The following is a 10,838-nucleotide window of genomic DNA, read 5'->3' as shown; positions in this document are numbered from 1 at the left end:
AGTAGTGGGCACCTGTAATCCCAGCTACTCGGGAGGCTGAGGGAGAAGAATCGCTTTAAACCGGAAGGTGGAGGTTGCAGTGAGCTGAGATCATGCCACTGCACTCCAGCTTAGGCAACAAGAGTGAAACTCTGTCTCAAAAAAAAAAAAAAAAAAAAAGAAAAGCCAACCTACCTACCATATGAAATTGCATTAAAACAAAAACAAAAACAAAACAAAAGCAAACAAACAAAAAAAAAGAAATTGTATCAAATAGATGAGCCAGAAAGAAACTTACCTCATATAAAGATAAGTAATACTTGAAAATAAATCTGCACAGTGTTCATGCACAAACACTTCAAGAAAAGGAGAAACAGAACAAGCAGAAACAATTAGCAGATAAAACCACTCAACAGGAAAGAATGAATCAACTGAGCACATGAAATATGTCACCAAATATATGTCATAACTCAAAGAACTTAAGGAAATAGAGTTCATAAAGAAATGTAGTTGATCAGAAACAACATAGCAAAACAACCAAAGGAAATGCAACATAAGCTAACAAAGTTCAGAAAAGAAATGAAAAGGAAAAAATAATCAACTAAAACTGTGCAGTAGAGGAAAAAATACACTAATTGGAGATATATATATATATACACACACACACACACTCTTTATATATATACTATATATATACTTTATATATATATACTTTTAAAGTATATACACACACACACACACATCTATATATACTTTAAAATATAATTCAAAATTATAGTGAAGGAAAAAACCACTAGCAGAACAAGCGAACTACAGCAAACGTGAATAATATAATGCAAGTGTAGTGTACAGTGTACATTGCTGATTATGTGTCCATTATCCATGCCTTCATTATCGAAGATGATTTTGGTCATATATCCTTCTTTTCCACAGAATCACGTGCTTTAGGGCAGTGGTTCTTAACTAGGGCCAATTCTTCTCTCACAAAGGACATTTAGTACTGTCTGGAGACATTTTTGACTGCCACAGTTAGGAGGGGATGCTGCTGGCATTTAGGGCAAGGAGATATGTTCCAGGCCAAAGTCTGATCTGTGATCTTTCAGGCCTGACCATAAGCAATTACAAAGGCTTTGCTTGACAGACTTCATAGGGGAAAGGTGCCCTTCCCACATGAGATTTAAACCACAGCCAGTCTCTGGAGGGAGTTGTACCTGGTGCTTAGGTCCCCCTGAGCTGGCCATGTCTATAAACCTAGCTGCATTCCTAGACCAGGTACCTCCATACTGAGTCTTCCTTATCAGGGGGCCTTGGTTGAGACACTTTTCAGGTGCCTCTACAGAGACCTCCCTATTGGTGGGCCTTGACTGAGACACTCATCTCCACTCTAACTCAGTTCTTTTCTACTCCTAGCCCTTCCCTGCTCCCTTTCTGCAGTCCTCAAGATTCATAAGATGGCAGGAACCTTTTGTTCGTTGCTCCTTAGCATTGAAACAATTTCCTCTGCCTGCACTGCATGTCATCTGATTGACCCATGTCCAGTGCTAGTCCACGGTACGGGTAAAAATGGAACAACAATGAGCTGGCACTACTTTCCTTTTTGGTCTCTTGCTTATAATTTTATCATAGTAAGTGAATAAAGATGTGATTATTATTTTAATTTCAGCTCATTACCTTAACTGACTCTCAACTCTTCACAGCTAGGCACAGAGATCCTACCAGACATCCTGCTATGTATAGAACAGCTTCCTATGATGTAGAATTATATGGTCCAAAATGTCAACGGTGCTGAGGCTTTTCGGGAAAACTGATTCCATCATCTGCTCTAGGGTCAGTAAGGTCATGGGAATCTCCTGGAGAATGCTATTTATCTAGGGGTGAGCAGATGATCAAATAAGTTGGCTCAATCCCACTGAAGTAGATCGCTTCATATTAATATTCCAGGATTGGGAGAGAACTTCCCTCAATTTTTATTGTGTTGGACATGAACAAAAAAATACGTAGTCCTCACTGAAACCGATAGCAATCTTGTTAACACAAGAGAAAACAACTTTGGGATACAGTTTATACTATGCCAGAGATGACAGGGAGGTCACTTGGGCTTTTGATGACAATATGGCTAATATAACTGTGGCTGAAGCCAACTCCACCTTTGGACCTTCAGAAATGTGTAATAATAAATTTTCTTAGGATTTAAACCAGTTTCCATTGGAATTTTCCTGCTTGCAGTGGAAAGTATTGTTACACAAAGACAAAAAAATTTTAAAGCCATAAAAAAATGCATAATCTAAAAGCAAAGATATATTACATAAAACAGACTACACTAATCTATCAAGTAAAACGGATCTTAAAATTGAATCACAAAGCAAAACCCACTATATACTATATTAAATAACCTAAAACAAAGTGACACAAATACCAAAAAATAAAAAGATGAATATCAGGCAAATGCAAGCCAAAATAAAGCATAGGTCATAATCTTAATATCTGACAATTTATAGAACAAAAAGTATCCAGTGGACAAAAAGGACATGTTAATAATAATAAGGCAAAACCCATAATGAAAATCTAGCAGTCATGAATTTATATGCATCAGAAAACATAATCACATACTATATAAAAAGTAAAGTAAAAACCATTGATAATAAAAGGAGAAATTGACAGTGATCCTTAAGCGAAAAGATATGTTTTTCTCACAATCCATGACAAAGCATATGAACCAAAAGAAAAGCAGTTTATAAAAATCTCAATGGGATACCATCTCACGCCAGTTAGAATGGCGATCATTGACAAAGTCAGGAAACAACAGATGCTGGAGAGGATTTGGAGAAATAGGAATGCTTCTGTTGGTGTGAGTGTAAATTAGTTCAACCATTGTAGAAGACAGTGTGGCAATTCCTCAAGGATCTAGAACTAGAAGTACCATTTGACCCAGCAATCCCATTACTGGTTATATACCCAAAGGACTATAAATTATGCTATTATAATGACACACACACACACGTATGTTTATTGCGGCATTATTCACAATAGCAAAGACTTGGAACCAACCCAAATGCCCATCAATGATAGATTGGATTAAGAAAATGTGGCACATATACACCATGGAATACTATGCAGCCATAAAAAAGGATGAGTTCATGTCCTTTGCAGGGACATGGATGAAGCTGGAAACCATCATTCTCAGCAAACTATCACAAGGGCAGAAAACCAAACACTGCATGTTCTCACTCATAGGAGGGAATTGAACAATGAGAACACTTGAACACAGGGTGGGGAACATCACACACTGGGGCCTGTTGGTGGGTGGGGGAGGTGGGGGAGGGACACCATTAGGAGAAATACCTAATGTAAATGATGAGTTGATGGGAGCAGCAAACTAACATGGCACATGTATACCTATGTAACAAGACTGCACGTTGTGCACATGTACCCTAGAACTTAAAATATTAAAAAAAAAAAAAAAACTCAGCAATAGTTAAGGAGCTATAATTCATATAAATTATATAGTACACAATACTAAATAGATTTTTTACTGTGCTCTGTTCTCTGAAAATAGAAATTAGATCTTCCACAAAAATTGACCTATATAAACAACACTTTACACAGTAATATTTTGGTACCTATGATTATGTACAGAGGGAAACCTGTTTGTACTTGGACTCGTATCACAAATGACTCCTTCAGAAGGAGTGTAAAAATTGGTCCCATGAGCTGGTTGTGGTGGCACGCACCTATAGTACCAGCTACTTAGAAGGCTGAAGCAGAAAGATTTCTTGAGCCCAGGAGTTCAAGGCTGTAGTGAATTAAGACTGTGCCACTGCACTCCAGCCTGGGTGACAGAATGAGAACTTGTCTAAAAAAGAAAAATGTTCCCAATGGCAAGAATTCTGTTGTTTTGATATCGCCTGACACAGGAAAAGAGAATTAGAGAGGGGCTAAACAGAAGAGATCCCAACCCCAGCTAAATAAGAATATAGGCAGTCTACAGTGTCCAGATAGTAAGGCAAGGATAAAATGATGTAAAGTTAATAAACACTGTACACTATGTGTAAAGGAAACTCTTATAAACACACAAAGACTGATAAATTTCTACCAAAGTATGAATACAAAACAAAAATGTGAAATCTTGGTTCAAACTGGCATGGAACTAGTTAACAGTGGATATTTAGGTCAGACAGAATCAACAGAACCCAAAAAGAAGTCCGGATGAAAACAGAAAATTTTTCCTTGGCTAGTGAGTTTTAAGTGGATATTTCTTGAAGAACTTTTAACTTTTCTCTCATAATTGCCATCTATTGCCTTTGTGCTCTATGTTTACACTAAGTACACTGCCACATGTTTTTGTTACTTTACTGTATTCCCTTCAGCCTCTATATCTTGTCTATCATTGACATAAGGTGTTCAGCACACTTTTCTTCTTCACCAAAAATTGCTGTAACACCCCCCACAAATTTGCTAGTATTTGAGAATGGACTATGTAACTCATTTAAACTAGGGCAGCAGAATCTGCCAGCACTAGACTTTAAGGGCTAAGTTAGGTCTGAGCTTATTATATGGCTTTTAAGGGTGAAGGAACTGAATAATATATTATGAAGATTAATATCTCAGGGTGAATAAACAATTCTTCATGCTGGGGTAGTTCACCTCTTTGGGATGCAGGACTGGGCTATAAGAAGAAATATCTTCTAGTATTTAAAACCAAAAATCTCACATCTTCTCAGGACAGAATCAAGTGAGAAACAGATGCTTCAGTCAAACTGCCACTAAATAGTGATAACTATAATATTTTGCTCTGATATAGTAGACTTTTTATTTGTTTTGGAAAATGATTCTAAGATTTTTACAAACAGACTCTCTAGTCTACAGAGCAATACTACTGAGCTGGTGACTATAGTAAAGTAACAGTTCTTGCATAACAATAGAAAAAGTGAGTTGTACTGTACTTTCTAGTTTGGAAAGTAATATATTGCTATGTATATAGCCAATAATAAATTTCATTTAATATGTAAGTAGTAGTTAATAAAAAAATTCCTGATTTTTTCTACTTTGAAAACTAAAAAGAGATAAGAAAATTTAAAAAATTTACCATTTAAGTCCTTTGATTCTGGAAATATTTTAATTAGGTTCCACTTAAAAAAAAAAGTCATTTCCTTATTACCTCCACAGTGAGTACATTAACTACATTTTCACAAACAGAAAATTTACATACATTCAACTGTTTACAAGACATGTCTCCATATAACACATTTACATTCATGTGAAGTACATGAACTTCTTTAATTGTATATATTTATAACTCTTACATCTGGTACCTTTTAAAACAGCTAACATATAGTATGCTTATTTCCTATAAGTTAATTCATATATGACTAAGGTGAGAAGAATCTCTTTTGAAGAATTACGATAGTTATATTCATACCATGGGAAATCTACAGTTTTTCTAAACGTAAGTTTCAAGCTAAAGCTTTAGCAATTTAAGTTATTTAACTAGCAATGCATGAAATTCTTATCAGATTATCCCATTTGGATTACCAGTTTAAGTCATTTGAAGTGGTTCACAATTATTTGTGCATTGGTTGGGGGGAAAAGCACCAAGGATAATAAATTTATTTTTCATATCATAGATGAAATCACAGCACAATGATTTCAATATCCCTTCAAAAATCTAATCATTTATAAACAGCATTTATTTCAAATGCTCAATCTTTAAGCTTTCTTAGTGTGATCAACTGATACACTAGGGATAAGAATGGAAATGGTTAAAAACAGATGCTATACATAATATGTACTAACTTAACAGAATTCAGATTTCTCCTAACATTGTTGATTTCCATTTTTGAACTGACTTCTTTAGATCTAAAAAGAACTCTGAAAATAAATGTAACATTTATACATTTGTCAACTATACTTAAAAAGAAACTCTAAAGGTGCCTTTCTTGTCAACATATGAAACAAAAGTTTTCCTGATGAACAAGGCACCTTGTATGGTAAGGAAATATATAAAGAAAATATTTTCTACAAATTAATATATAAATCTATGTGCACAAAGGTGTAGTTCTCCCAGCTGCATATGTAATATTTTAAATAACATATAATAAAAAAAATTCAAAACACAGATTGAAAATTAGCCCATGTGGCTAATACTCCAGTTGTTAAATATTGCAGCATATATGTCACTGTAACAATTGGGAAAGATATTCTAATCTAAACGGTTAATGAAATCTCTCTGGAAAGATACTTTAAAAGTCCCCAGCATGTAACCCTGGCTATCAAATTTCAACCTAGAAGTTTTTACAGCTAAGATGCAATCCCATGAATATAAAAGTGTGCACAAAGGCCATCTAATCAGACTCTGCAGTACATAGCATTACTGGTGTGACTTTGGTACGAGCCTGCTGGGCTTTTATGTTCCTTTTCATTACTATGTGCACATGGTAAACATCATATTAACAACAATCAATTTTTATCACTATAAGTTTTGCCACTCACAGAATGCCTACAAACATTGTTTTAAACATTTCCAGATCATGACAAAAGTTCCTTACCTGAATATAAACAAAGAAACCCTTAGATTTAAAAACATTTTTAAGTGAACACATAAATGCATAAGGAGAAACATAAGAACATACTATTTTTACAAGTATAAAAAGTTCCAGCTTCTGCTAAGATTTCATTTCTTTTTCCCAGTGTTTTTTTTTGTGTTCATGCGTTTCTGTTTTGCTAGTTATACTCTTTTTCCGAGATGAGGTATTAGGAACAACTGCACTAGAAGGTCCACTTGCAGCTGCACAAAACAAAAACAAAAACAAAAAACTATTGCTTAAATTTACACAAACAATCCAAGTTCAAATAATACTGCTGATTGACAAAACAATTCTTGTTATAACTGTGATGTAAATGAAATGTAAAAATTTAATATAGCATTTTTAACCTTTTACTTTTCAGAATTCAACACAAATATAGAAAGGTAATGACAATGGACTGTGTTCATAAAATTAATTTCTCATTTTACTCTACATTCTTCCTAGGAAATGAATATATTTTTATAATTTTTAACTACCATTCATTGTGCTAATGACTTTTAAATTTATACTTTTGGCCTGGGCCTTTTCCTTTAGCTCAAGACATGTATATACAACTGCCAATTGAAACTTTCTTTAAAGATATCTGACAAGAAAGACAAACCATGTGCATAAACTGAACTCATCATTTTCCCTACAAGCATCTATTTCCTCCTGTATCTTCTATCTTATCCCACTCTAAAAAGCTAGAAGGTAAGAAAACTAGAAGCACTCTTAACTTAGGAATCATCCTTCCATATCTAAACCAACATGAAGTCTTAATGAATTATCAAAAAACTACTCTAGGCCAGGCAGGGTGATTCATACCTATAATCCCAACACTTTGGAGGGCCAATGTGGGAGGATCGCTTGAGCCCAGAAGTTCAAGACCAGCCCTGGCAACATAGTGAGACCCCCTTCTCTACAAAAAACTTTAAAAATTAGCTGGGTGTGGTGGCACACACTTAGAGTCTCAGCTACTCAGGAGGCCAAGGTAAGAAGATTGCTTGAGCCTGGGAGGTTGAGGCTGCAGTGAGCTATGATTGCAACACTGTAGTCCAGCTTGGGTAAGAAAACAAGACGTTGTCTCAAAAGAAAAAAATGATAATAATTAATAAATAAATAAAATAAAAAACCATTCTAGGTGGCATTACTTTACTACATTTCTAATATGGATGAATAAATGTATGGGTAAGCTCCTATCAGACCAATCTTCCCACAGATAACAAATATACACTCTGTACTAAATATGAGGAAGAACTACCTGAAGACACTAAATAGTGAACAAGAGCAGGCCGTTACTAGAGAAGAATCAGTACTTGGAAAAAGGGAACAATATGGGATAAGATTCCCCTTCTTTTTAGCCTGAGGATAGGCCCTAATACGCACCATGTACAATGGCTACAAGTCCAACATAAGAAGCAAAAGACAAGTATTGCGGCAACCACAGCTACTAGAAAGTAAGGTGGAAAATCTCAGAAAGGATGAGCCCACAATTCTATTTGTAAATGATGGTCAAATGTATGGCATGAGCAGAGTAAAGTCCAAGGAGCCCAGCTAAAGCAAAATGAACTGAAATTTTTGCCAGCCACTACATGGAACACCATGTTTTACAATCTGAGCTCAGCTAAGGCTAACTCTTTGTTTAAAAACAAACAAAACAATATTTTTTTTTGGAGGAATATAACAGAAATAACAAAATCCAGAGTTTCTATAACATACCATTCACAATGTCTACAATATAATCCAAAATTAATATACTAAGAAACAGAAAAAGATCTTTCTTGCTGAGAATGCATAAATTGATACAGATCTCTTTGGAGATGAGTCAGATTAACAGACAAGAATTTTAAAGCAACAATTCTAACTATGCTCTAGGACAAAGATACATAAGTTTATAATGAATAAAAAGAGAAAAATCCCTGCAAAAAAACTATTTAAAAGAATCAAACAGAACATCTAAAAGAATAAATACCTGAAATAAAAGGTCTGAAATAAAAACTAGATGAGTTTAACAACAGAATGAAAAGTAAGTAAAAGTAAACATCAACCAAATCAACCAAATCAACATCTTTTTTGGAGTATTACCAAAAAAGAAAAAAAATATAGACATAAATATGCCATAGTCAACCTGCAGAAAATCAAAGATAAAGAGAAAACACTGAAAGCAAGCACAGAAAAACAACCCATTGCATTTATGCAAACAGTAATTCAAATTAACTAAGTCTTCTTATCAGAAACAATGGGAACCAGAAGACAGTAGAATATCATTAAAGTGCTGAAATAAAAAATTTTCTACCCAGAATTCTCTATTTGGCAAAAACTACACTGCAAAAATGAAGGCAAAATAAAGCCATTTTTCAGACACAATAAAATGAATAGAATTTGTTGCCAACAGACCTGCAGATTAAGAAATGCTAAAAAGCTTCAGGCTGAAGGCAAATGAAACCAGATGGAAACACAGACTTCAAGGAAGGAATAAAGAGCAAAAAATGTGGCAAATATATGGATAAATATAGAACCTCTTTCTCCTCTAAGTTTCTTTAAAATACATATGACTGCTTAAAGCAAATATCATAACATTGTATTACAGTGTTTATAATATATGTGGAAGTAACACATAAGGATAACTATGTATAAAGAATGGGAAGAGGGTAAGGTAAATGAATCTATACAGTGGCAAGGTTTCTATATTTTACTTTCAGTGGTGCAAAATTAACCCTAAGTAGATGGTGAAAAATTAGGAATACATATTTAGAGCAACAACAACAACAACAAAAATGCAAAAAGATATAGCAAAAGTCCATAGAAAAAGTTAAATAAAATTCTTAAAAATATTGAATTAGTACAAAATAAGGTAGAGTAGGAAAGAATAAAGGTATAATCATCAAAAGGAATAAACAGAAAACATAAAGTAGTAGACTAACCTCAACAGATCAATAATTACATTAAATGTTAATGAACTGTAAACTGCAAGTATAAGGCAGATATTGTTAGAATGCCTTGCATAAGAAAGTTTGATGACCTATATCACATCAGATAAAACAAACCTTAAAAACAAAACATTAATGGAAATTAAAGAGAAAAAAAGTCATGATAATAAATGAGTCAATATATTAGGAAGATCCCATAATCAAATATGCATTTAATTATATAACAGAGCTCCAAAACACACAAAGCAAAAATCTGCCAAATGAAAGGGAGAAACAGACAATTCGGCAGTTGTGAGTGTAATTGCTCTCTGTACAATTGATAGAACAACCAATCCCTTCCTTGACCACCTCTCTGCCAAAGAAAAACCAAATAGTAAAGACTCACTATCTGAACATTATCAACAACCTTGACCTCAGGCACAGTGATAAAATAGTGTCCATTAGGATCAATGAACTATAAGACAAACATTTGGGTTTTTTTTAGTACACATATTATATTCAAAATATTCCAGATGTTAAGCCATAAAATAAGTCCTACATTTAAAAGACTGAAATGACATGGCGTATGTTTTTATAACTGCAATGGAACTGAATAAGAAATTGATTAAAAACAATAAAAAACCCCTCAATATTTGGAATTTAACCAATATAATTCTAAATATGCAATGGATCAAAGAAGAAATCACACATAAACTAGAAAGTATTTCTAACTGAATGATAATGAAAATACAATATAACATTTGTGAGACGCAACTAAAATGCTTAGAGGGAAACAAAGTTTTAAATGTTTGAAATAGATAACAATCAATGACCTAAGAAACTAGAAATAGAGGATAAAAGTAAACCGAAAGAAAGTAGAACGTAGAAAATAATTTTTTAAATAATTAAAATAATTTAAAATAATTTAAAAAAAAATTGTGTTTTAAGGCCGGGTGCCGTGGCTCACACCTGTAATCCCAGCACTTTGGGAGGCTGAGGCGGGTGAATCACCTGAGGTCAGGAGTTCGAGACCAGCCTGGCCAACATGGTGAAACCCCATCTCTACTAATAACATAAAAAAATTAGCCAGGCGTGGTGGCGGTCACCCGTAATCCCAGCTACTTGGGAGGCCGAGGCAGAATTGCTTGAACCCGGGAAGTGGAGGTTGCAGTGAGCAGAGATCACACCATTGCACACCAGCTGGGGCAACAGAGGGAGACTCTGTTGAAAAAAACCAAACAAACAAAAAATTGTGTTTTAAACATAAAACCAACAGAAAAACAAAGAGCCAAAAGTTGGTTCTTTGAAAAAGCCAACACACTTGATAAATCCCTAGTGAGAATGATCACAAAAAAAGAACACAAATTACCAGTATCATGAAAGTTAT

The 10,838-nt window shown here is 34.2% G+C and overlaps 1 protein-coding gene across 11 annotated transcripts in view; it reads right to left on the bottom strand.

The window, feature by feature from the left end:
• Positions 1 to 5,075: 5,075 nt before the first annotated feature.
• PPIP5K2 (diphosphoinositol pentakisphosphate kinase 2) overlaps positions 5,076 to 10,838 on the bottom strand; it is a 77,265-nt gene continuing 71,502 nt past the window's right edge. For all 11 annotated transcript variants that reach the window (XM_025387752.1, XM_025387757.1, XM_025387753.1 and 8 more), the window contains one exon: positions 5,076 to 6,763. In XM_025387752.1, the coding sequence (XP_025243537.1) occupies positions 6,642 to 6,763 (122 nt within the window). In that variant the 3' untranslated portion in view covers positions 5,076 to 6,641. The remainder of the gene's footprint in view (positions 6,764 to 10,838) is intronic.

The sequence above is a fragment of the Theropithecus gelada genome, chromosome 6 (assembly GCF_003255815.1).
Source record: "Theropithecus gelada isolate Dixy chromosome 6, Tgel_1.0, whole genome shotgun sequence".
Classification (NCBI taxonomy): domain Eukaryota; kingdom Metazoa; phylum Chordata; class Mammalia; order Primates; family Cercopithecidae; genus Theropithecus; species Theropithecus gelada.
This window is presented reverse-complemented; position numbering and strand designations above follow the sequence as displayed.